General features: G+C 35.9%; 1 protein-coding gene across 1 annotated transcript in view; it reads left to right on the top strand.

Moving 5' to 3' along the window:
• Window positions 1-1701: 1701 nt before the first annotated feature.
• Window positions 1702-27904, top strand: part of rprd2a (regulation of nuclear pre-mRNA domain containing 2a) — a 37992-nt gene continuing 11789 nt past the window's right edge. The window contains exon 1 of the mRNA XM_056479704.1: window positions 1702-1902. Within this exon, the coding sequence (XP_056335679.1) occupies window positions 1710-1902 (193 nt within the window). The 5' untranslated portion in view covers window positions 1702-1709. The remainder of the gene's footprint in view (window positions 1903-27904) is intronic.

The raw sequence follows: 27904 nt of genomic DNA, 5'->3' as shown, positions 1-27904 counted from the left end.
TGTGAAAACTTAAGGAGGCGTTACTCCATTTTTTAGTATCACACAATCGTTTGCATATATACATAATATAGGCCTTCACCATTACATCATTACTACTCAATTAGGTCATTGTTGAATAAAAGCATTGCCTGTTCAAAGGACTTCAAACCTCATTTGGAATTCATAGCTATTTTAGGTATATATACGTAACCGTTAAAACATATTTAGAGAGTTTTAAACATTTCATTTGTTTAGTTGAATTTCCTCTAATTTTTATCCATTAACTTAAATATATTCATGAAATATATAAAATGTTTGCTTTATTAACTATTAATATGACTCATGACTTTAGCATAACGAGTAGGCCAACAAGTCTGCTTGTTTTCTCTGTCCGTGACTGACCCCTATTGGATGCTTGCAGGATTCATTTTTTGAACTGGATGTATAGATATACTCTCACTGGCCACTTTATTAGGTACACCTTGCTAGTACTGGGTTGGTCCCCCTTTTGCCTTCAGAATTGCCTTAATCCTTTCTGTCATAGATTCAACAATGTACTGGAAATATTCCTCAAAGATATAGGTCCATATTGACATGATAGCATCATGCAGTTGCTGCAGATTTGTCGGCTGCACATCCATGATGTGAATCTCCTGCTGCACCACATCCCAAAGATACCCTATTGGATTGAGTTCTGGTGACTGTGGAGGCCATTTGAGTACAGCGAACTCATTGTCATGTTCAAGAAACCAGTCTGAGATGATTCACGCTTTATGACATGGCGGTTATATTGTTGGAAGTAGCCATCAGAAGATCGGTGCACTGTGGTCATAAAGGAATGGACATGGTCGGCAACAATACTCAGGTAGGCTGTGGCGTTGACACGATGCTCAATTGGTATTAATGGGTCCAAAGTGTGCCAAGAAAACATCTCGCACACTATCACCACTAGGCTGAACCGTTGATACAAGGCAGGATGGATCCATGCTGTCATGTTGTTAATGCCACATTCTGACCCTACCATCCAAATGATGCAGCAGAAATCGAGAGTCATCAGACCAGGGAACTTTTCCAGTCTTCTATTGTCCAATTTTGGTGAGCCTGTGTGAATTGTAGCCTCAGTTTCCTGTTCTTACACCCAGTGTTGTCTTCTGTTGCTGTAGCCCATCCGCCTCAAGGTTGGACGTGTTGTGCGCTCACGGATGCTCTTCTGCATCACGATTGTAACGAGTGGTTATTTGAGTTACTTTTGCTTTTCTATCAGCTCGACCCAGTCTGGTCATTCTCCTCTGACACCAACAAGGCATTTGCGCCCACAGAACTGCTGCTCACTGGATTTTTTTTTCTTCTTACCATTCTCTATAAACCCTAAAATCAGCAGTTTCTGAAATACCCAGACCAGCCCGTCTGGCACCAACAACCATGCGTTTAAAGAGTGTATATTTATTTCAGATTTAGATTAGATAAATTTTATGTTTCTGCACCCTGTGACGTTTTGACATTTTTCTTGTTTTTGTCATTTCAGACCACAGAGAGTAAAACAAGCAGGAAAATGTTTTATAAATAAAAAAATAGAAAGATATGTAAGGAAAATACACTGTTATTCGTGTGTGTAGTGCTGTTAATGTAAAACTGGGTCTAATTTCTAATGGAGTCTGGAAATCCAGTCATGTTGCAGTTTCCTCACATGAACCTGTGAGCGGCAGCACCGCGACCACAAGATCTGGAAAATGGCGGCTGGCAGTGCAGGCGTTAGCGGCCACAACAGTGGCTCATCGCCGCGTTTGGAATCCACTTTGGACCGTCGCTTTCAGACTGTATCCAACACCATGGAATCCATTCAGGGACTATCAACCTGGTGCATCGAGAACAAGAAATATCACAGCGTGATCGTGAAATACTGGATTAAGTGGCTGCGCAAATGTGAGTATTTAGCATGTTAGCCGGCTAATTTGAGCGCAGCGGTGATAAAACTATTGTTTACCTGTTCAAATCTGCGTCAGATGAGCTTCGAAACTGGACGTGTGTGGTATTCGTGCAAAAAAGTACCCCATAAGTTACTGTGAGAGTCTAGTTTATGTTCTTTAATGCACTAAGCAACTGTTGTTGATTGTTAGCAAACTGCTAATCTGTCCCCATCAGGTCAGGACATAGGTCGTGTTTAAAACCCTGGTAAACTTACTTTCTAGTTACATTAGCGTTCAGAGGTTGTAGGCCTTTTAGACATCGTCAATATTAAAGTAGAGCTGGTCTTTGGCATTTTTGGGAAGAATATTAAGAGTTCTGTTTTTGAGGGGTCAGCACAGCAGCATTTTGGGGCAAACTGGTGTTCAGGGGAACGTTAAGCAGGATTTCTTTTGGTGAAGTAACGTTTGGCAAGTTCTGATGTATTTTAAAGAGCCCATATTATGGCTTTTTGAAAATGCCCTTCCATGTAGTGTGTCACACAGCTCTAAGTGAAGTGAAATATCCAGCTAAGGCTTAAATCTGTAAGTGTACAGTGTTTAAAACTATTGATTCATCTATAAAAGAGTCGACTCATAGTGCTTCAAACGAGTCGTCTTGATAACGAGTTATTAGGTGTTTCGCGATGACGCAGCTACGAAACACAAGTAGTTGCACGCGCAAGCCCGGGAGATTTGAAACCTGCGGCCCCACCCACTAACAGAAAAAAGTCACACACACACACACACAGAGACACACACAGACACCGGTAGAATGAAGTCACGCTGTGCAGATGGAGATTATTGACAGTTCACCCAAAGATGAAACCTTAGCATATAGCCTAGCCTTGAGCAGATCGAGAGCCTCTGGAAACTACCTGCTTACAAAGAAGACTTCATCAGTTTGTTAAAGGAAGGATCGGTAAAGACTGTCAGAACAAGGATCAGTGGATCATGAATCAGTTTCTTCCCCCATTTCACCAGTGTAAGTACGTGCGATTAAAATTGTTGCCTCGTTTACTCTAGCTTGCAAATTATGCATTTAGTTGTGTTTTGTTACTTGTAACCGCGTGTACTGTATCAGGTTAACTCTTTATATTCTCATATCGCGTGTAAAGCTACGTTGAAAACGCGACGCGTGCCGCTTTGTTTATGGATAGTCAGCTATGTGTGTGTGTGTAATGTGTGTGTGTGTGTGTGGCTCCTCTGAGGACGGTCGTTTGTGTGAGTGTCTCCTCTTAGGAGGTTGATGTGTGTGTGTGTGTGTGTCTCTGAATAGGGTAAAGCTCTAGGCAAAGGGTGATCAAAGGGACCCGTTTGTAAAGTGAGGACTTTAGGGGGTGTCGCGTTTGAAATCTTAGGGTTGTAATCGCGGATGTAACTGAGGACGCGGAGGGGGAGGGAGGTGTCGCCGCCGCGCCGTCTCTATTCTGGACGCGCCGGCCCTGTGTGTGCGTGTGTGTAAAAAGAGCAAGTAGACTGCTAGGACATATCCTCGCCAGTTCTTGGACTTTTTGCTTGATAAAATAGTTAGTCGTCAGTATTTTCTAGTCCATCGTCTGTATTTACATTCACCCACTGGCAGCCAAAATCCACTATGAAGCGTGTGTACACTGTGACTACTTTTATATTGTTGATAATCTGCTGGGCATTTCACTCTGTCTCGCCCTGAAGCCTGTCAGTGTCGTCGACCAATCGCAGCAGCCGGTCATTGGTCCAATCAGCGCAGATTAGCTTCGCGCTGAGGACGGGTTTGGGTACAAATGAATCGCTGAACGATTCATATGGGAGTCGCTGGGATAACTAGGTAAAAATAAAGGCAGATTATAAGACCATCAAAGTGTTGTTTGACCTTGCATGCATATTAGACTGTTGTTGGAGACCCTTACAACCTAAATATGACCCTATTTCATCTATAATATGGGCTCTTTAAAATTTGTCGGGTGTTTGTTTGGGGTCAGCAGCTATTTTGGGGGAAACTGGATCAACTTGGCTGAATACAATTTTGTGTCAGACTGGTTTATATTTAGGGAGCTTGGTTGCTATTTGACTTGGCAACCTTTTTGAGTTGTAAAGTGTTTTGGACAAATTGGGATAAACCACTTTATTATTATTATTATTTACTAAATGAGTGTTCAGAGTCAGTTCAGATGTATTTTAGGGGTCTTGAGCACAGTGCAAAATTTTTGGGGTGCATTGTTGAGCAAATTTGGATGTTTAGCATGAATAACATTTTTGACCTAAATATGCGAATGTCTTAGTAAGGACAGCATCTCTGGTGTCAATAATCAGGAGTTCTGAGTCAGGTGAATGTTAGATTGGTGAAAAGTTGGTTTTTTATTTGCACATTCAGACTTCTTAATAATATAATTTCAGAAGAGTATTCTTTGCAAATTCTAAATATTGATATCATATTTGCAGATAACGACTATGAAGGTACAGCATTGTTTAAAGCTAATTAAATAGTGCTAATGTTGTTTTGAAGTCATACCTGCGATTTTAGAGCGAATATTTAAAGTAATATGGTAAACAGTAGTGAGCGTGTCACAAGTTGTCACTGTTCAAAAATTAATGAATGCGTAAATATGAAACCAACTTTACCTCACTGGCTATGTTTCCATCCAAATATGCTAATCAAATCTATGCACAAAACTGGAATATCACATAAAAGAAGTGCGAATAAAGCACCGTTTCCATCCAATGAGTCAAAGAGAACAAAATCGTTACTTCCTGATAAACTCGCACCAAATATCAAAAGTAAAATGGAATTTATTGATGTAGAAGCTGCGTGAATCTTTTAAATATTTAATAAATTACTTGCGCCCCAGAAGACAAATGCTGTGACGTGCAATGAACGTGTGGTGGCGTTTTAAGGCATAAGATGCAAGGCATAGATGCTCTTGACAGTTCTGGAGGTAATCAAAAATATAATAACACTAACGGCTAAAGCGTTTTAGGGGCAGATCACACAGAACGCACTTTTATGTTTCAAAAACGCGAGGCACACCACGCTGCATCTTTTGCTGACGAGAAAATAAGAAATGCTGTGCACTTTTTATGTCGCTAGGCAATGACTTAATCAGCTGGGTAGTGTGCGTGAGTGTTGCTGTTGATATTAGTATAATTTTAATATTTAACAATATCGTGAAATTCAAGATTTGTGAGTCATACAGCACCGGATAACTCAAAACAGCAACCACAACTCCTTCATATTCAAAAGTCTGCATAGTTGTCTTGACAACCCAGACACTGCCATCATCTCAACGGAAACCCCGCCTCTGCTTTTGATTGGAGAATGAAACAGATGCCATTCACACACAATATTATCATCACTTATCACTTATAACAAAATCACATGACTTTTTTTAATGCGCACACTGCAGTTTGTTCTGTAAAAGTGTTTCGGTCATAGTTTATGCGCATATTTTCTTATCGGATAAAAAGTTTATCCTACTCAGTTATGCACATACAGTTTTTATGGGCATTTGCAAAATTAATGCGCATCATGGCTTTTCCATTAACCGTTTTTTATGCGCATAAAAATAGGTGGGTGGAAGCATAGCTAATGAATGTTAAGTCTCATTGGCACCATTAGCTACATTTCCATCCACCTATTTTTATATGCATTTGGACCCGGTACTAGTAAGGTGTACCTAATAAAGTGGCCAGTGAGCGTAAATCTGTACATACAGTTCAAAACATGAAACCTTCAAGCATCCAATAGGGGTCAGTCACGGACAGAGAAAACAAGAAGCAGACTTGTTAGCCGTTGTGCTAATGTCATGAAAGTCATATTAATAGTTAAAAGCAAACATTTTATATATTTCATGAATATATTTAAGTTAATGAATAAAATAAGATGACATTTAATTAAACAAAATGTTTGTTTAAAACTCTATGAATATGTTTTAACAGCTACCTCTGCTGTATATTTACCTAAAATAGCTACGAATTGCAAATGAGGTTTAAACCAGTTGGAAACGCCAAGATGCGCATACATTTTTAAAATGCGCATAAAAAACATATGCCCTTAACTGAGGAGAATAAACTTTTTTTTCGTTAAGTTTTCCGCATAAACTACGATTGAAACACTTCAATCGAACAATTTCTAGTACGCGCATTAAAAAAGTCATGTGATTTTGTTATAAGAGATCATGTGATGATAAAAAATATGTGCGAATGGATAAACCAGCAGGCTGAGCACACTGTTAAACATCTGAAATATTGTTTTGGTCATTCTAAAATGCCTGAACCATTTCATTATTAGTTAAATTATATTATTAATGACCTCCAGAATTAAGAGCGTCTGTGCTCCGTGTTTCACACCTTCAAACAACACCACGCGTTCACTGCGTGTCAGGATTGCCCTCTGAGATGTAAGTAATTTATTAAATGAAGAAAAGATTCACACAGCTTCACCTACCGCAGCAAATTCCATTGATATTTGGCGCCAGTTAATCAGGAAGTGACGATTTTGTTCTCTTTGGCTCGTTGGATGGAAACGCTGTTTTATTCGCACATCTTTTATGCAATAATCCAGTTTTACGCATAAAGTTAATTCAGATTTATGGATGGAAACATAGCTAGGAAGATCAGCAAATTTTTTGGGATTAACAGCACTTTTGGGCAAATGAGGGTGTTTAGGAAGAACAACATTTCTGGACTTAACATGAGCAGTTCTGAGTCAGTTGTGTTTTTGCCTTGGACACGATTCCAGTTGGCAATGTTTGTTTGGGGTGAGCAGCATTTTTTGGGAACATATGAGGACTCTGAGTTCTGGGTCAGGGGTATTTTAGGTTTGGTGTCTTGGGCATGTTTCAAGTCAGCATTATTTTTACAGATTACAAGATGTGTTTTTGCAGAATGGTGTGTTCTATGCTACTCATGTTTTGGGTGTGAAATTCATTTCCAATTAGATGTGTTTTTAGGAAATGGAACGATTCTTTGGGTTTACAGTCTTGTGGCTTAATGGGTATTTTGGGGTCAGCAGCATTTTTAGGGAGGATTGAGGTGTTTTAGAGGTGTTTGAGGTAAAAAGGAGTGTTTGGTGTTGGCAACAGTTGGAAGGCGAATAGGGTTTAATACTCAGCTACTGCAAGAATGTGATAGACCCTTTCAAAACACTGATATAGAGGGGTGTTTGGGGTCTGGTGGAATTTTGGTTTAGATTTTTTTATTTTATTTCAGACACCGCTAATGTGTTATATTTCTTTAAGTGTGTTATTAGGGCTGGGCTGTTTATTTGATCATTGGAAATCAGTCAAGTTTACTTGCGGCAGACTAGATGTCATCATATGGAAGAAAGTGTTCTGTAGTTGCTGAGTTTTTTTGTTGTTGTTGTTGTTTTTAGTTTCATAACAATGCTCTCTGAAACTCTTTTTGTTTTAACCTGAGGTTTATTAGAATGACCAGTTGCTTAATATTTTGTATTTGTAGAGGCTTTCAGATTAGAACATTTTCTCAATAAAATCAATTAATGATTTTTTTGTTCATTAAAATCCTTTTGTATGCAATACTTGTGCTGTTGTAGGACAGTTGTGTGCACGGGGCAGAGTTTTTTGTTATTAAAGTGTTGTTTTTATTGTCACATGGCAATCAGTCTCAAATATCTGTGACTTCACATTTAAAAATATCACATTTGGGTCAGTGAGTGTTTTGATTGTCTGTTTTGGAGATGAATACGAATGGCATTTTGGAGAGAAGCATTAATTAAATGTCTTCGTTTTGGCCGGTGATTTATACATTTGATGTTTGATAATCAATAAATAATCAGAACATGATTCATGCCACCTCAGAGTTTCTTTAACTGCTGATAAATTTACCTGGATGCTGCTTTTGTGTTCTTCGGTGCCACCTAGTTAGTGAAAATTAATTTTGTCAATATGGACTTTATTTGATCAGTGTTTTAAATGTATTTATTCAAAAATTTTAATTTATTCAAAATATACACTTTTCAATTGGACATAAGTTGAAGTGCTTTAAATAAATGTATAAATAAATCCATTACAGAGTAAAAGAAATCCCACTCTAAGGAATGAAGTATAGGCAGGCTTAATTTTGATGCAAATTTTTTGACTGCTTCTAAATATTTTAAATTATGAGTAGAAATAAAAGTAAGCATAGAGCCCTGCATTATAAATAGTGTTTTTTTTTGCTGTTATCTTGGCTGATCTTTGAGAAATGTGGAAGTAAAACAGCCAATAGGTGGCAGCAAGTCCTTTTTTTAAATGAGGATTTTAATAAATAATTTTAAACAATTCTTTCAAAATGGCTGATTCGTTTCAAACAGAGCATGTTTCATTGGATCATTGACTTATTGGTATCTTATTGGTATCTTATTGGTATCTTATTGGTATCTTATTAGAATGTTCTCTTAGAATCTTCATTCAGGAACTAAACACAGCAGTGTTGCTCTGAGACTGTTGTTTTGAATAGGCATGGTAATTCTGACGGTATGATAACCTTTGATAAAAATATCATGATTTCTCGGTATGACGGTATTGTGGTTACTGCTCAAAAATAAGTTATTTTTAAATATCTGAGTAAAAAACAATAACTTTTTCCCCCTTTGAACGCAATATATTTTATTTTGAGAAACATTTAAAATATTTTGGAGCTGTAAACATGTCAGGCCAAATACATCAAATAAATCATTGACTTCTGCTCTTGTTTTAAAAACGCAGATTTCTTTACAATTTAAGACAGCATATTTGGATAGCTTTTCTGCTGGAGATAATGTTGCCCTAGAAAACAAATAATAATAAAAAAATAAAAACATAAATAAAAAATTTTACACATACCTTACACTGAAAAAAATAATTCAAAGATGATTCCTTGGATTTACTCAATTTTTTACGTTAAGTGGTTGTAAACAATTTATTTGGGCTGAATTTAAACAAACAAAGTAAGTTGAACATTGCTCAATTTAATTTGTTTGTTTGAATTCAACACAAATAAATTGTTTGCAACAGTTTTGCATGCAACACTTTATTCAATGTAGGAGCGGTATAGCAGAAAATTTTGGCATTTTTAAAACCTTGAATTTTCCAAACCGCGGTATACCTTAAAAACGGTTATCATCCCATGCCTAATTTGGAACCAAACATACAATACTACAAAAATGTAATCCACTTAATATTAACTTCTAATTTGTTTAACTGTTGAATGAAATTAATACCATGCTTGTAGTGATATTTGTGTCTTGTTTTACAGATATACTTGTAGAAATAGACAAAAATACGTTGTATAGGTCAAAATGATCAATTTCTGTCATTCAGTTTTCTTGAAGATATTTTGTAAATTTTGCTACTGTAAAAAATATCTAAAATCAATTTGATTTGATTGGTAATGTGCATAATAAGATCTTCAATTAGACAGCCTTAAATGTATTTTTCTCAGTATTTAGATTTAATTTTTTTTTTATCTCTTAGATTGCAGATTTTCAAGTAGTTGCGTCTTGCCCAAATATTGTCCTGACAAACCATACATCAATGCAAAGATTATTAATTCAGTTTTCAGAACATATATAAATGTCAAGTTGCAAAAATTGACAATTATGACACTTAGCAAAATTAAATATCTGATTGCGTTTAATAAACTTCATCATGCAGTCAATGCTTTTGTACCCTAAACACACTGTAAAATAAAAAATGCTGAGTTCCACACAAAGCCTTTATGTCGTCTTAATGCAAATTGATTAAGTTAACTTAATGGTTTTTACAATTTTTAGTTGACAGAACATAAAAGAATTAAGCTTTCCCAAAAAATGGACCTTTAATGGATAGGACATTAGGAAATATTGACAGGAATGTATGGGGAATGGAGAGAGGGAAGGGATTGCGTAGGACCTCGAGGTGGGAATTGAACTCAGGTCGCTGTTAGCACTGGAGTCTTTGATGCCACAAGTCAGTGGCGCCTACAAAGAATTGCTGTTTGTGCTCATTTTACACCACAAGCAGCAAATTTGATTAGTTTGTATATAGCTAATTAACAAGTTTCATATTGTGTCAGCACAAGCATTGTTAATGCAAATATGATATTATACAGGGAATGCACAAGCAATTGTTAAGCTAAAGAGAAAAACTAAATATTTTGCACATTATCTTTACTATTTATTTTATGTACCTCTAATATAACATAAAACTTATAGTATGCTAATTTTAAATAGCTTTAAAAGAAGTTCTCGTGAACAGCAAGGCTACAGTTCCTTTGTCAAATAAACAGTAAAAAGGATAGCATTTAGAAATATTTTTTAAGTTCATTTTAAAATGACAGTGATACATTTCCAGCTTTTCTTATCACATGATTCTAGCAATATGCTTACATATAAATATTTAAAACATTGATGGTGCTTAACATTTGTGATTTCTGTCTGTGCATTTGTGTATATTATACCTATTGGTTCCTTAGTGATTGTGGATCTGTTTACCATTTATTTAGAGCTTCTATGACATTGCAGACAAAACAGCATAACATTATTTGATCTGTTCAAAGTCTAATTATACGGATTTATCCTCTTGTTTGTAGTGTTTTGTTATCTATTGTCATTATTAAATTGGAATTTCATTGCATGAATCGTTCTCCTGGTATCAAATTTTCATGTTGCGATTAATTGCTGAAGCTTTTATGAAGGTATATACAGTATTACCACAATATTGACCTAAGCTGCCAAAAAGCTGACTTTAACAGGTACATTAATAACAAATATACTTAGTGTTTTGCTTTATTGTATATACATGTTCAGAGTAAATAAATGTTTCAAACAAATGAAGCTGCAAGAAGATATTAAAGTACAATAGTGACACTTTATAATAACATCTCATTAGTAAATATTAGTGAATGCATTAAAACCAACAGTGAGAAATAACAATATTATTGATGTATGGTGAGGTTAGTTAAAATGCAACTGTTTTTTATTAGTTATTAGCCATTAGGGTTGTGAACCTACACTGGTCTCTCAGTTCGGTTACAATTATTATGCTATCGATTTGGTTCAATTCAATATCTCGGTGCATCGGCGATGGTTTCATACCTAATTTTCTTCACAACAAAAAAAACTGTATTAAATCTATAAATATATTAATATTTATACATTATTTGTAATACAATTTTGTCCTTTAATACAAGCAGTCAGATATATGAACTGTCTTTAATTTTACCTGCTCAAAGAAAACACTCTTTTTGAATGTTTTAAACAAAACTCCAATACATACACAGAACAACATGAGCATTTATTGCAAATAAATAATGTAAATATTATCCCGCTTCCTTTTTCAGCGCTGTCAAGCGAGTTCTTAAACCCTATTATTGGTCATTGTCTTCACCTGCTCAACAGAAAGGGCTGCGATTGGCTTTAAAAATTAAAGCGCTGTTCACTGTTCACTTCGCGGGAAGAACAGCCGTGGTTTCAGTCTATATGTGCATAATGCGAGGTTATCATGGTTAATCCGTAATAGATGCAGTTTAGAAAACTCGCACCACAGGCATGCTCATGTCTGGATCAGCTGAGAGGAAAGGAAAAGTTACCTCACGAACACACCAGCGGGTCAAATGTCCAAAGTGAGGGAGAGAGAGGCAGAGATGGTTTCACAGCGTTTGTCCCTAGTAGTTAAATAGCGGCTCGTGCTGTATACCTTCTTCAGTGTCAGTGAAAGACTGTCCAGTGAACTCACAAGCAGTGAATTGTGCAAAATGATCTGCTTTTTAATTAGTAGGAACGTTTTAGTTCCTCACCGCCTTCGCCATAGTATTCTCCCGCAACATGAATCGTAGGAGATAAAAGACATCAGTACGTAATAACCAGTTATGATCTATTACTGAACCGATATCGAATCGTCTCCATTGCAGTGCACCGAGGAAACAATTAATTTTGACATCCCTATTAACTATATTTAATAAAGATATCATGACTTATGATTTTATTCCATGTTCATTAGGCATTAGCTAAGAATTAATGAATGTTTTATTTGTTCTTGCATCGACTTAAATTAACTGATGTTAACAAATAGAACTTTATGCACAAAAGGCCTATAAATGGAACATTTTAATGCCGTAGGTCAGATTAACCAGTGGAAATGTGAAATGTATAATATAACTTGCCTTAAAGGGGACCCATTATGCAAAAATCACTTTTATAAGAGGTTTAAACACAGTTGTGTGGCAACAGTCTGTGAATATATCAAGCTTCTAATGGTAAAACTATATTAATTCAATTTTTTTATAATCACACTTGATAAAATCAGTCTGCAGAAACACTATGATTGACCTGATTGAAAGCCCGGCCCATTAGTGAAGATCTCTTTCTCATTAGCATAGGAGGTTAGTCTTGTTTTTGAATCTGCCATTATGCTGACACACAGGCATTTGTAACTCCTCCTTCTATAAAAAGAGGGCTGGGAGCACGAACTTGACACGACAGTCACCAAAATGACACAATTAGAATCAAGGGACAGTTTCAAAGAGTTATAAAATATTACTTGTCTGATATTTTTTACCAGTAACTTCAGATACTCACTCTAGGACTTCACAGACTTAATTTAGATCTTGGCATAATAGGTCCCCTTTAAAGCATATTGTGCTGTGTTGAACAACCACTGCCAATATAGCTATCTGAATATTATAAAATAAATATTCACAGTATTTTGAAGTGCTCATGATATCAATATTAAGCACATTTTCATGATTTATTGGATATTGTCTCAAGTCTAGTCGCAGATATTTGAAAGTTGTCACTTTTAAAGGCTATTAATTCTGTTTTATTAATGGTTATTGTTATTTAAAGATGTGTAATAAATGGCATTTAATAGAAAGAAACCAAAAAGAATATACTTTATGCTTTGGATTTATGTAGAACATTTTTATATTGTTTTATATTGTTTATTTAAAGGAAGGAAGGAAGGAAGGACGGACGGATCAGTTGCCGTGCTGATAATAAGTGTGTGTAGGTGTTATTTGTGACTGGAGTGTTTCCATCGAGATAAATTGCCCACACATTTGGATTATACATTTGTCATCCGTCTGTTTAGAGATCTGCAGAGGCAGAGCACAAACATTACTTTAATACAAGTTTCGATCTTGGATTGCTTGATGCGTTATTGATCCAGTTAAAAGTGTGTAAAAGTTTTTTGAATATAATTTGTTTCTGCGGTTTTGAAGAGAATATGTTTTTTAGCGCTGCTGCAACTAATCAATGATGAAAATGGATATTACAATGCAGTTATTATTTTGATTTGCATGGAGCTGTTACTTATTTTATTTGTATAGCCAAAAAACATAAAAACAGTTCGCCAAAGAGTGAATTTTTGAGTAATTAAGGGAGATGAATCGTACAAAGCATTAACACTAATAAATACTTTAATAGGGTCATGAGCATGTAGTTTTAGAAGAAGTCATAAGACTGATTTAAACTTCAGCGTCAAGCGCACGCGTATGCTACTGCGCAGCCTACACGTTGACGCATAGCCCTATGGCGTGGCCGTTGGCGTCACTGACGCGCACCTCTCAAAAAGTGTAACTGCACGTTGCAACGACACGTAGCGCAAGCTCTGTGATTGGTCGACTTAGTAGTGCTGACGAGTCTGGGCGGGACCGAGAGCCGCGCGAGCTGATGGAGCGATTGTGGAGCGAGTGTGGAGTCCCGTGAAGGAGCTCCGGATGGAAAGTTTTGTTTTGTGTTTACCTCATGGTTAAAGTTGTTGCACGTCCGCTGGTTCCTGCCTTAAAATGACTGAGTTTGAGCCACTTGTAGATTAAGGAAGCATTCAGAAAAAAACCAGCGAAGAAACTCGACATAGAGGAACATTAACACCTCATTGCCAACTAGCGTTTCGAAAGTGTTATTGCAGAACAACAGAAACGGCACGCAGAAGTATAAATGCACAGCTATACGCGTTGCATGTGCCGTGGGTCATGCCGATCGCTTGACGCAGAAGTATAAACCAGGCTATAGATTCTGTCCATAATGATGCGATTTAGACCAGGGTCTGTGGATGTTAATTAAAATTTATTAAATATTAATATGTGTCACAATATGTATTGTGAAGTAACTTATTTTATTCTACATCCGAGATTATTTGACATCATTTGGGATGCAACGGTTCAGCGTGAGCCGATTGAAAATCGGTTCAAATATGTGACTATTTAAATAGGTAGAAATGTTGAACGAATCACAAAACATTTATTTAACAGAGGGGGCGCTGTGTTTACAGCTTGCTTTACCTGCACATCAGCGGCGAGCAAGAGGTGGGGCCGCTGGGGTGGTAAAGTCTAGATAGGATACAGCTGCAGATACGCATGTCAATATGGCATAATTTAGCTGTATAACTGTATAACAATAATTAATATTTAATATAATAGACGTTAATAAAATACAATTAATGGAAAATCTATTAAATAATATAAATAATTCTCGTTAACTTCCGGCCGCAACTGTATCTGATATAGCAACAACCTGCTGGGGCAGCAGAGTAAAATGAAAGTGGTGAAGTGCACCAGACAAAACACAAAGTGTGTGCAAATACTGCGAAAATACATTTGCTTACATTAACTACACAACAAATATGATGCACATAAACAACTAAACTACAATAAACTACTGTCACTGGTGTCTATTCTGCCAAAAAAAACGATTAATAAGCCAAATCACGTGGACCGGATGATTTGCAGCTCTGCTTGCTCTGACAAGTGTTACGAAGATCACACGGTGCATCAGTGTTTTCATAACGAAAGTGTGAAGATGTTTTTTAGACTGAAAGAGAAAGCAATGTGCAGAATTTAAGAAGAAAATAAAAGGGCTCTTCACCTTAAATTTGTTTCAAATAATTTAGTAAAAAAAAATCATAATTAAATCGTGAGATTAGTATTATAAATCGTATCAGATCGTGAGTCAGGTGATTCGTTACATCCCTAGCGTTCACATTATGTATCGCTCTGAATTTTCTGAAAGCAATGTAATAAAATGAATATTTTAATGTTTAAAATTTCAGTATCGATTGGTACCGAATTCCAGTATCGTGACAATCCAACTGTATGTGCTTCTATACAAATTAAAACAGTTAGTGTTATTGTGAATTTAGGTGTGCAGCTGCGACTGTTTAAATAAGAGAAATTTCATAGAAAGCATAAATTTGCGCTACTTTTTTACTGTGGTAGTGATCTTGATGTACTTGATTTTATTGTGTTCTAAAACGTTTAAAAATAGGCTGTTAAAATGCAGACTTCGCAGAGATCTTACTTGTGCAGCACTAAGAAATCTGGTGTTGGTGACACTACTGTAGGATTTGGGTGCATCAGTGCCAGTTGGTGGAATCTACATGGGATACAACTGCCGATACTCGCGTATATATAGCAGCATTTTTCAGGACCCTATACAACAATAATTCATATTTTTTTCATTTACTGTGAGTGGTTGGGGTGGGGGCAGGCGGTATTCAAATAAAATATAATAAGTAATCTAATAAATAATAATACTTGTCAACTTCAGTCCATGGGTGTATCCCTTCTAGCAACAACCGCTCTCAATTGTTCAGTTGCTCTGCATCTCTTTGAACCTCTTCTGCTTAAAGACATTTTAAATAAAATCTGGACACTTGTAGGCTTTAGTTTTCCCATCCATCACCCACTGCAGTCGGGGCTTTTATTGTTGTGGTTTTACAAGTATCTCTGGGGGTCTTTTGAGACCTAAAGCGAGCATGCCAGGACCTGTCGCTTTCCTGTCACTTAATCAGCACTCAGGCAGTGTGTTCAAGAGCAAAGATTTTAGATAGTCATAAAGGGATTTTGTTCAAGACTAGACAAGTGAATATATATCTATACGACCACTCATTTAAATGTTATATCAATGTGTTGCAAATTGAGAAATGATTCTGAAATTGCATTGCGAATCTCTCTTGAATGAATTATAAGCGTAGTTTCAACCACCAGATGGCACTATATGCTTTACAAACAGTCACAGTCTGCTAAGCCACACACACTCCTTGAATGTAAAACAATCGTTAATAATAGGGAATAGGGATGCAACAATACAGTTAGCCCACGGTTCAATACATACCTCGGTTTTTTTAACAAGGTGTTCGGTTCTCATGGCTTGACACGTGTTTTTATTTATTTTTTATTCTATAGGCAATAGAAACAGTAAGGGGTTAAGGAGAAAAAAAAAAAAAACCGATTTATTGCAATACTCTGTTTTACTTAAAAGCCAAGAAAAGTACACTAGTTCCTAGTGTATTGTATAAATAAATTAACACTGAAATCTCACAGCTGCTGGTAGCCTATGTACAAATTTGGGAACACATAAATTCCTACATTTTGAAAATAAACACATACAAGTTAATAAAGATAAACTGGCCATTATAAACATATTTGTACTTCAGTAAATATAAATAAACCATCTTAATTATCTTGGTGCTGAAAAAAATGCGAGATTTTAGTCTGTATTTCGGATCGAGTGCTTTTATAAGATGACAAAACCCCGCATCTCCAATCACCGAAAAACGGCTGCAAATCTTTAGCGCTAAACACCCCCACTGCCTTTGTTTTTTTTATGTGTCTCGGAACCAGTTGGGTATGTTTGCTGGAAGGATTCAGCGAGGGATTGTTGCTATTTGGAGGACTTTATTACCTTCTCTGCTATCCTGCCTTCAGACACTGTTATTGCTAGGTGATGGCGCTGCAGATGTGCAGTCATGGTTATACGTGTAAAACAATGCTTGTACACAGTTATTTTTGTTCACCGTTTTTTCTTTTATTAGCATTATTCTTACCGGCAAAACCGAAATGTCCTCACACTGCAGATTTGAAAGACGCCGGCGCTTCCTCGTACTGTTGCCTCACTTCGCCGACGCTTCCTTGTACTGTTGCCTCAGCCTTACTTCACCGCTGCTTGCCATGTTAAAGTGTGGAATGATGGTAAAGCGCCCCCTAACTTTAGAGATATTTACTAGCGGGTAGGAGTTTCCTTATCTCAGCTCATAGACTTACAGGCACACACAGTCAATTCGGGGAGAAATAAAACACACGTAAATTATTTAAACGCAAAACCGAGAAAACCGCAATTCACAAGCGCGTATTGAACCGTGGATGTTGTACCGAACGGTTCAATATTATATTGAGAATCGTGGCATCCCTAGTTGCTAAAGATAATGATTTCATGAAAATTTTTAAGCGAATTACAAGTGTTCATAGTGAGTTGTGTTTACATTAACCCCATGGAATAAAAAGTGTGGTGCAAGTACATTTGACCACTTACAGTGCGTGACCAAATACACAAGTGCTTTTTTTCATGCTCACTAAGAGTGTACGATTAAAAACAAGCCTAGAGTGCAATCTGCTGTTAAAGACTAAGTTTTCAGAGGAAATTACATTGCATTTCAAAAATCCAAGAATCACAAAACATTGATTTATCTGTGAATAAGAGTGTGTTTGTTTGATAAGTGTTCCAAGGGGCCCAAGGACTTCAAATGAGCAAAGTTTTTGTATACTTGGTGTAATGTAGTGCATTTATGCTTGTTAATGTTCACACATTCCTAAGGATGTTACAATGAACGGTGAACCTGTTGAAAGTCAGTTCGATTATGTGATGATTAGTGTTGTCACGATATTGACACCAATTGGTACTGAGATTTTAAAAACGTCCACTTCCTGCTAACATTTGAACACTGTTGAGCATGTTCTTAAACGGCGCTGATTTGCCATTGTGTTCACGTGCTCAACAGAAATGACTGTGATTGGCCATGAAGGTCGTCAGTTCACTGAACTCGCCGCTGTTTACTGAGTGTAACCACAGATACAGGGACACTGGAGCGTTTTAAAGCTGTGAAGATCAGTCGATTTATTAGCAGATTGCTCGTATGTCAGCTCATAAACAGACCAGCTGATCTTCGCTGCTTTAAAACGTTTCAGTGTCCTTTTATCTGTAGTGACACCCAGTAGACAGTGGTGAGTTCAGTAAACTGATGATCTTCATGGCCAATCACAGTCATTTCTGTTGAGCACGTGAACACAATGGCAAATCAGCGCTGTTTAAGAACACACTCAAATGTTAGCGGGGAATGTACATTTTTTAAATTTCAGTACCGTTTGGTATCGAATTCCAGTATCGTGTCAACACTATTATTTAAATTGGTTGAGATACCATACAAATAGAGATACTTACGAATGGAGTACGAGTTTATATGATGAATCTCCGAGGTGTGGTTGGGCAGAATTGCGGGAAAAATAATCATGAATTGTTTATCAGTCAATATAAAGACAGCCACCGAATAGCACTGCAGGTGTGCACGACCTCATAGAAAGTAGCGTTTAAAAAAAAAGATTTGGTGCGATGCGGTGTTGCTTTTTGTCTGGTGTGTGACCCCCTTCAAGTCTTTAAAATGAACCCATTAAACACTGCATCATTGCTTATGTGTAAGCGCCACCTGCTGGCAGAGAGTGAATTTGCATCTCTTTTAGCTTGTCTACTGTTTCTGTCAGATTAGTTAGTAGGCCAGTAGTTTCACTAGGGCTGGGCGATATTGCAAAAAAAATCAGAATATTATGTTTAATGTCATTCGATATCGATAAGTATTGAATATTTTTTAACAATACAGTTAGGTATATTACGATTTTTTTATTTAACTACTTTATTTTAATTTACCCACATTACTAAGGCAAAAAGTTTTAATAGTCAAAAACACAAATATTTAAACAAAATATCTGATCTCTTTAATAAAATAAACATAAGTGTTAAAAAGACTCTTAAACTTGATAAATAAAACATTACAAAGTGTGTACAATGGTAGAGTCTAAATGCTGAACAATCAAAGCAAACTTTAAGGTTGATCAACATCTGTAAGGTGTGAATAATAATGAAGCAGGATACCTCAAACTCTGTAAACAAAAGAAATTATGATAATCAAATCTGAGTTTTCAAGTAAGAGAACTAACCATCAATATTCAAATACATACTGCAGCATTACAAATTGTCAAGCTGAGTGACTACATCCCCCACTATGCTAAAAAATATTTCAGATGGGGAGCTAGTGGCTGGCATGCATTCTTACATCCTTTTTTATTTACAATCACCTTACTGCTGCTATACAGCACTTATTTTCGCATGTGTTATTATTCTGACTCGAAGTGATCAGGGATTATACTGAAATGTGTATATTACAAAAATAGTGTGAAGCAGATTGTTTAGTTCTACTTTGAATTGTGGTGCCCTTGCGCCATTTGGAAAAGTTGAGATGTTTTCAACTAGGTGCGGCTGGAAAATGCACTCGTGTCACATGTGCGCGAGTTGCACAACATGTGCCCGTCGCTCACATATGTGCATCGTGCATCTCCACTGGAAATGACAAACTAATAAAACTATAGCGCTTCATACTGGAACTTCATACCGAACTTTTTGTATCGATATTGACAATGGTGTTCGGTCAATAAATATCGATACCGATTTTATCGCCCAGCCCTAAGTTTCACAATACTAAAATCAGAACTGAATCTGTTTTTGCTTCAGATTTTACAAATATTGTCTAATTTAGATATAAAACTGCCCATTCGTGTATGCTACATCTTTAGGGTTGCCTCTAATTTTAAATGGAAAGAGCACAGGCAAAGACTTTGATTATATGAAGAGATTTCTTTAATTTGTGGTACTTTTTTGATTTGGGGTTTGTTTCCAAATTTGTTTAGTTTTGGTGTATTTAAGTTTCACCTTTTCATTAATGGGATAATGTTTTCAGTCTGTAAAAAATGAGAAACTTGAATTCAGTTTTGTAAATTGAATCGCAAGTTCATTGAATCATTACATCCCTACAGTTTCTATCTATTGTTGTTCATCTATACCCCACCATTTTGAAACTTGCAGATTTAATATATTTTTTTAACAAAGCTAATTTTGCTCTGATTGGTCTGCTTTCCAGTGCAATGTGATTGGCCTAATAACTCAAGCGTGTGAAAAACATGGTTGCATCATATGATTCTTTTAGGAGCATTGTAGGCACTCAGCATCGATTGTCATCAGTGCACAGATTGTCACTTTATTTCATTCCTGAACTCTTCTGCACACTCATGACTTTTCATCATAACAGTGTGTAAATAAGATGGCAGTTTAGACAACTTCCACATTTTAAACTGGTGTTATCGTGAGTGAACAGCTGACCGCTTTAGTGTTTGTAAGCCAAGTGCTCTTTTCTCATTTTCTGCTTAACAGATTTACAGCTTGAATAAAAGTTGTAGTTATCAGGTCAGATTTTAATTTAAAACTGTAAAAAAAATGTTTTGACTGACAGTGATAATCTAGCTCTAGGTATGACAGAAGAATGTCAGAATACATTTGTGTATTAGGGTTTGATGTATAAATGGATATTAAGGGTGTGTTCACACTTGCCTTTCTGGGTTGGGTTTGAACTCAGGCAATTGCTCTATTGGTGCATTCACTTCGAGTAACTGGAACGTTGTCATCAAAACTGCAAACAACTGAAACAACACTAATGACAGGATGTAAATTAAGCAGAAGGTGAATTCTGGTTTGGCGAAATAGCTTGAAAATTATTTTTGTGATTTATAATATTTATAACAAAATAGAAAAAAAATCTGTAACATTTCATTGCTGTTTCCAGCTGGTAGGCAGCATCATTTTTAGTGCTGATATTGAGAAGTCAATCTGGCTGAATGAAAAAAATATATATACTTGCATAAATATTTATTAAAACAAACAAACTAAATACAATTTCATTAAAACAGTTATGTTCAATTTGATATTTCAATTGATATTTTCAGGATTAATTACTGCTGCTTACTATAGGTTAAAGATAACATTTATAATTAACAAGCAAATTAATATTCATAAGTAAACGGCACAAATAGTTTTAATTCATGTACAATACATGTATAGTTTATAGAATACTTAACAGAGCACCAAGTTTTTAATTCAAGGATTGATTTCACAAGGCCGCCATTTTTAACAGCGAAATCGAGGCTGCGGTGGGAAGAAACCCGGAAGTATTGCCTGAGTCACACAGGAATGTTGTGTACCTGGCTGTATATCTTGTAAGCGAAGAGAAAGTGACACAAATTTATACTTTTACCGCCTTCCGAATGACTGAAAGGTCCGTTCTGAATGAATAATGAAAATAAAAAGGGATATCGGACCTCATTTTCAGCTAAGTTAAGGGAAATGGCACTAGTTAACTAACGTTTTCTTTCCCAAACACACATTTTAGAAGCCGTTAGTGAACTTATTCTTTCACTATATTAGACATGTCACGATACTGAATTTCGGTACTGAAAAAAAAAGTCCATTCCCCACTAACATTTGAGGCACTGTTGATGACATTCTTAAACAGCGCTGATTTGCCATTGTATTCACCAGTGCTCAACAGAAATGACTGTGATTGGCCGTGAAGGTCATCAGTTCACCGCACTTCACTGATGTTTACCGAGCACAAACGCAGACGAGCGATCCGCTGATGAATCGACGGATCTTCACAGCTTTAAACGCTCCAATGTCCATGTATCTGTGTTTGCACTTAGTGAAGAGCGGTGAACTGATGACCTCAGCCAATCACAGTCATTTCTGTTGAGCACTGGTGAATACTATGGGTAAACAGCGGTGTTTATGAACGCGCTCAGCGGCGCTTCAATGTTAGCGGGAATTGGACGTTTTTAAAACTTCAGTACCGGGACAACACTATTACAGACAACACGAGGGTGTGCTACAGAGGACTGCATTGTTCTATCGCTCACCAGGTTACATAGGCTGAAGCTGGGAAGCGTCCCCACGGTGTTTACCTGCTGCCATGAACTGAAGCCTAGGAGGACACTTGGGCGTATTACTATGAAAGAGATTGTAATGTTGTTTCATGCCTGATATGCTTTTAATTGTTTAAATTAAACTGAACTGAATGATATTAAAGTGATGTTTACACCATATCTGCATTTTGAAATCGTGGCAACAGCTGGAGGTTTGTAGTACACAGCATGTTGTTGCAACGTTTACAATGCTGATCCTATACTTCCAGGTTTCTTCTCACCGCAGCCTCGCTTTCATGTTTTAAAATGGCGGCCGAGTGAAATAAGCGTATAGTATTGGGTAGTCTGGTAATAAAAAACATTTATGTCTTTCATTTTTTATGTTTTTCTTCATTGTAAAAAAAAATACAAGCCTAAAGGCGTATAATTACATGCTTTATCAGCATATAATAGCATTAATTAAGACCGGAACACACTGTGTGAAAAGATATACTAAATGCTATGTTACACTGATAATGGACAATACAATTCAGTGGATATTCCTGAATCCAAACATATTATTGCCATATAGAGTTGTCATGTCCACCCAGCTTTCTTTCTGAAGTTTTGATTTCACCAGCAAACTTTCGCTTCTTTAAAAGTACATGAAAGGATGTGCAAATTTTTGATTGTGTGCTTAACATAGTTTCATTTTTGTTTAAATTACATATATCTAGGTTGTCAAAAGTATCGACTTCAGTACCAATCGGTTCATCGGTTTACCACACTGTTTACCAAGTGCAAACACAGATATATGGACACAGAAGCATTTGAAAGCGACGTTAATCAGTTGATCAATCAGCAAATCACTCATATGTCAGCTCATACACCGATCGATTGATTAACACCGCTTTGAAATGCTCCAGTGTCCGTGACAACATTTGCAAAACCATGAAAAAAAATAAACGGTTGGGCATATGAAACTATACTTTTTATTTCACACATACGATTTATGTTGTCAGATTGCACAGCACTAACTCAAGCAAACCCGGGTTTTGTAGATGTGGCACATTATTGTTCAGAGCAGGTGTCGGAAATATATATGTTAGCAAATTTTTGTTTAGCAAAGCTTTTGTGATGAAGGAATTTACAGCACATTTTGACAACTTTGAGGTTTTTAAAAGCACTTGAAATGCTAAAGGTATAGTCATATGTGCACACAAAATGTTAAGCTTGTTGTTATTACATAGCATTTTTTATTGTTCTGCAAGTTCTGTTGCAAAAGATTAGATTTAGGTTTCTTTTGCGTCTTTATGTTTGGTCTTAAAGAGAGTGTGAACTTCAAGTGTAGCAGGACTAACTGTATCATTATGTTTTTTTGGTCCATACGAGAGCTGCACAATGTATCGTTTGTGCATCGAAATTGCGATCTGTGTATCCGCAATAGTCACATCACAAGATTAGATAATTTAATAAAGATTAAAAAATAAACAAATTATTATTTTTAAATTGTTTATTTAATGATGACCATGTTATTTTGTTAGATTGTTCAATTTCTCTACCTGAATACGGTCAGACTCACCAGAAAACCATAAAGTACTGTTTATTTACCTTTATTTCTGCTTTGTTGTAATTAAATTTGCTTGTAATTTATTGTAATTTATGCAAACACACTCATGGTTTACCCCATGGCTACATTACAGCTTCTCATTTAAAACATGCAGTCATTTTTTAAATAGCGAGTTAAATAAAGTTAAATTAACGTATTAAATGAGGTGATTTACAACAGCGCGAACTTTTCTGTAATTGAAGTAGTGCTGTGCATTATTTGTTTAACCTTTTAAGGTAACGTGCTGACTGACTGACTGACAGATGCGTGAGGCCAGCAAACACGACGCTTTCAGTTATGACGAACACAGTTTCCATAATTATATTTTATTTATAGATAAAGGTCTATGGTTCTGCATACAGTGACTTTATCTTGCTGGAGTTTATAACCGTTTCACTTTACTTCAGGATGCATCAATGCCGTTCTGTAGATCTATTGGAGACATTCACAAATATTCCTATCAAATGTTATAAATGCTGGAGACATACTCATTACATAAACGCACTAAATCTCGCTTCAGCAGCGTTTATTTGAGAGCTTGCAAGAAAATCTGCACTTGAGCAGCATCTATTTGAGGGCGTGCAAGAAGTTTTGTGCCCGAACAGAGGAAATCGGCGCTCGAGCACAGATATTCACATGCTCGTATTACATGAATGCGATCTCGACTTGTAATACTGCGCTCACGACATTTGTCAATGCAATAACGCCACAGGTAGTTGGTAGATCTGTGTACAACAGCTGGAAAAAATCCTAGAGGAAACACTGACGCTGCATAGAAAAAGATTCAATCATCCCAATCTATCTGAATTAACGAAATCTTTCCAAATGGAGCTATTCAATTCATCTGCTGAAATTATATTCGTATTGCAATATATATTGCAGAAAAACAAAATATCGCAATGTCAGGTTATTCCAATATCATGCAGCCCTAGTCCAAACCAAAATAGAAAATCAAACTCCAGGTTTTAGCACAGCCTGAAAGACCTTCCACTTGCCATTTAGGGTTGGGAAGAAAAAGAGGATTCCAATTCTTTAACCAGATACTTAAAATTATGAAATGCGTACTAAATTTAAAATGTAAATTTCGACTTTATTGTTAATTTCTGTATGCCCATTCTTTTCCACCTTCCACACTAGTAGTTTGCTGGTACACAAGAGAATTGGATATATTTAGGGCTGAGCGATATGGGCTAAAATCAAAACCTTGATTTATTGAACGATTTTGCCTCTATTTCGATTTGAATGACTTTTTTATTCAATGTAATCTTATTTACTTATGTTTCTACCCCTCATAGGTCATTATATCATTTACACTGTAAATATACTCGACTATTAAAGGTGAAACCTCTTTTAATGAAAGAGTGCATTTCAAATTTCGATGATATTACAGTAATTCAAGGAAATAACTATTTAATCATTTGTTTTTGTATATTGAATTTAGTTTGTGGCATGTCAGATTGGGAATATGAACTATGCACTCACTGCTCTGTCAGCAAAACTTTTCACATGTGGTAGTTTTTAAAGGGAAAGTATTAATAGAATTAAAAACCAGAAGGAAAAAAAACTATATGTGGAAGTTTTTTTCAGTTGTAGGTCATGAGTTTCGTTTTTGGTTTATTCTCAATTAATCGCCCAGCCATAGATGTATTCATTTAATTTACGTAAAGTCAACTGAAATGAGTCATTAGTAATGACCCCTTACTAATGAATCTTATCTTGTTAAATGTAATATAATATATTGAGGTGTTGTGTTGACTAAAGATGTTGTTTTCAGGCTTAACCCATTTTCAAGTTCAGTAACCCTATTGACTTGAGTCAAAGACTATAGAATACACAAGATGTGTCACTCGTATAGTTTTGAATGGGGAAAAGTGTAAAAATATGGCAAATGAAGCCCCGCCTTCTAGTACAGGAGCCAATCAGTGATCGCTCTAGACCAGGGGTGGGCAAACTCGGTCCTGGAGGGCCGGTGTCCTGCACAGTTTAGCTCCAGCTCTGATCAAACACACCTGCTTATAGATAATTAGTGATCTTGGAGACACTGATTAGCATGTTCAGGTGTGTTTGATTAGAGTTGAAGCTAAACTATGCAGGACACCGGCCCTCCAGGACCGAGTTTGCCCACCCCTGCTCTAGACTGACAATTCTTTGGGGGAGGGGCTTGGATCAGATGGGAGTTTCTGCAGTTTTTGTGTGATTCACACATTTAGAAATGAAACTAAAGAGACAGTTGTTGTTTAGTTTTATTGGTGACTTACCTTAAAGGGACTTCACTTGAGTGCCATTGAACCAGAAGTTCAAAAATGCTAACTTGTTTCCAGGTTTTGAAATCATTTTTGCGGTATTTTATTGGTCAGGATGTTATTTACTTTAGTCAGTGTTTTGCATGACTTGTGTAACAGTTGACCACAAGGAACGTGAGATGTTCAGAAACTGCTGTGTTGCTGTCACATAATACACCACCATTTCTAATCTGAGGAACACGTGTATTTCACTCCTGCAAAGCATGTTTCAGTTTGTTGTACAGTGTATATTTTTTCTTATGCAATCTTCATATTGTGAGAAATCGTGCAGTTCTAGATTGTTTGAGATGAGCTGAATGTTGTAATTTTGGGTGGATGGATTGAGCAAAAATGCTGTTTATCTTAAATGCTCAGAGAACTGTCGAGAGAACAATTTGTCAGAGTTTGAAGGATTCGTGCAGTTGAAGTGTGTGAAGTTGATGTCTAATGAGCTGTCTTGTTTCTGTCATTGTTTTTAAAATATTTTACTATGTAAGTGCTGGATGTTTGCAGTTATTGAATGGTGGGATAATAAACTAAATTTCACTTTGTGAGGAAGCTTGCAGACACAGTTTTAAGAGCACAACAGTTTAGATCTCAGGGTTCATGTAAGGGTAGAAAACTCATATTGGATACTTTTCTAAACTTTTAAGTTGTAAGAATGTATTTATTACATTTATTACAATGGAACTATAACCAAGGCGCTTTATTTTCATTCATAATTTATCAGGTGAAGTGTTGTTACAAAATAGCATTGCTGAGAGAGTGCTTGCATTTAGTCTGGTCAATCATTGTCATGGTTCAAAGCATTCTTATCTGCCCACACTATCAGTTTGTGTAGCAGTAAATTACCTTATTGATCACAAGTACCACAAGGTCTAGGACTAGGACCTTTTTAACTTATGTTACCCAAGGGATATATGGTATCCCTTTACAGTCCATTTGAATGTATTTTTGGACCAGTTTCTTTATTCTTTTTTTCTGATTAAATATTCTGTTCTTGAAGAAAATTTTGTTTTAATTTAACGATGCCAGGTTAAGGGTTTATTTTAAGTGTTTCGTTGTTAAATTGACAATACTCTGCTTTATATTCGTATTGAAATTAACTTGCATTGTAATCTGGGTGAAGTGAATTGGCTTCTTTAAGCTTTACTTTTATTAATATATTATAAGGTACACTTGATTTAAATGAATAATTACTGATTCATAACTTATTTAGTATAACACTTTCATTTTGTCTTGTAGACCTAGAAAGCATGTGATCTTGTCTGGACAGTATAAACTGCATTAATCTAAAATTTTCAAGATTATGGAAACAGTTTGTGGTTTTAAAAAAAAAGCAAACATTTCTGCTGTTGTGATTTATTGAAGTCTAATGATGATTATTATGCCATTAAATAATAAATAGCAGAAATAAGTGATTTTCTTTTGGGTACATTTATTTATTTATTTATTTATATATATATATATATATATATATATATATATATATATATATATATATATATATATATATATATATATATATATATATATATATATATATATATATATATATATATATTGTGGTGTTTTCTTTTTTCCTGAGCCATACTTTTTTAATTGACCAACAGATTGTGTTTCTGATCGATTTCTAACTATGTATTCCCTTATATTCATTTCTTTGGAGGAGACCGTTACATTTTGAATGTATTTGAAATACAATTACCATTGTGACTTCTGTTTGTGACAGAGTCTTGAATTGGTTTCTTTAATTATTTATAACATCATAGTTTTAATCTTAGACAAGAATACAGTGAAATCTGCACAAAAATGAGGATTATTATATGAAATACATTTTAATGTGAATACAATTGGTATTTTTACACAATTATAAATTTCACAATTCTTTTAAAATATACTGAAGCTGTTATTATGCCGGTTAAAACACATTTCCATTTGTATTACCATTCTCATGTTTGTTTTGAGTTGTTTTTGAATTTTCAAAACCAGAGCTGGGCCTTAGGGATCCATGAAAGAGGCTGGACTGACCTCCCCCAGATTTTTGAAAACAATTTTTAATGTGAAATAGTATATAACAATTTTTTTATGCTTACAATGGGAGAATGGCATTGTAAAGTACCAATAAGTGACACAGCATCCATGTACTGGTATACTGGCTTGGTGAAAGTAGATTAGAGCAGCATGTGCTAGATTTTAAAGAGACTGTAGCATGACATTTTTGTCGTTTCCTATAAATTATCCTGTGTTACTTAGCATAAATTTTAACACTTCATTATGGTTTAGCAATCTGCACTAAGATTAGACAAAGGTCTTGCTGTTGTAAATGGACCATTAAACTTATTGTTTTATAATGAAGTTAAACGTATCCTCCTCCTTTCCCC

Source organism: Danio aesculapii, chromosome 19 (genome assembly GCF_903798145.1).
Source record: "Danio aesculapii chromosome 19, fDanAes4.1, whole genome shotgun sequence".
In the NCBI taxonomy this organism is placed as follows: Eukaryota; Metazoa; Chordata; class Actinopteri; order Cypriniformes; family Danionidae; genus Danio; species Danio aesculapii.
Note: the sequence above shows the minus strand (reverse complement) of the source record. Positions and strands in the feature narration are given on the sequence as shown.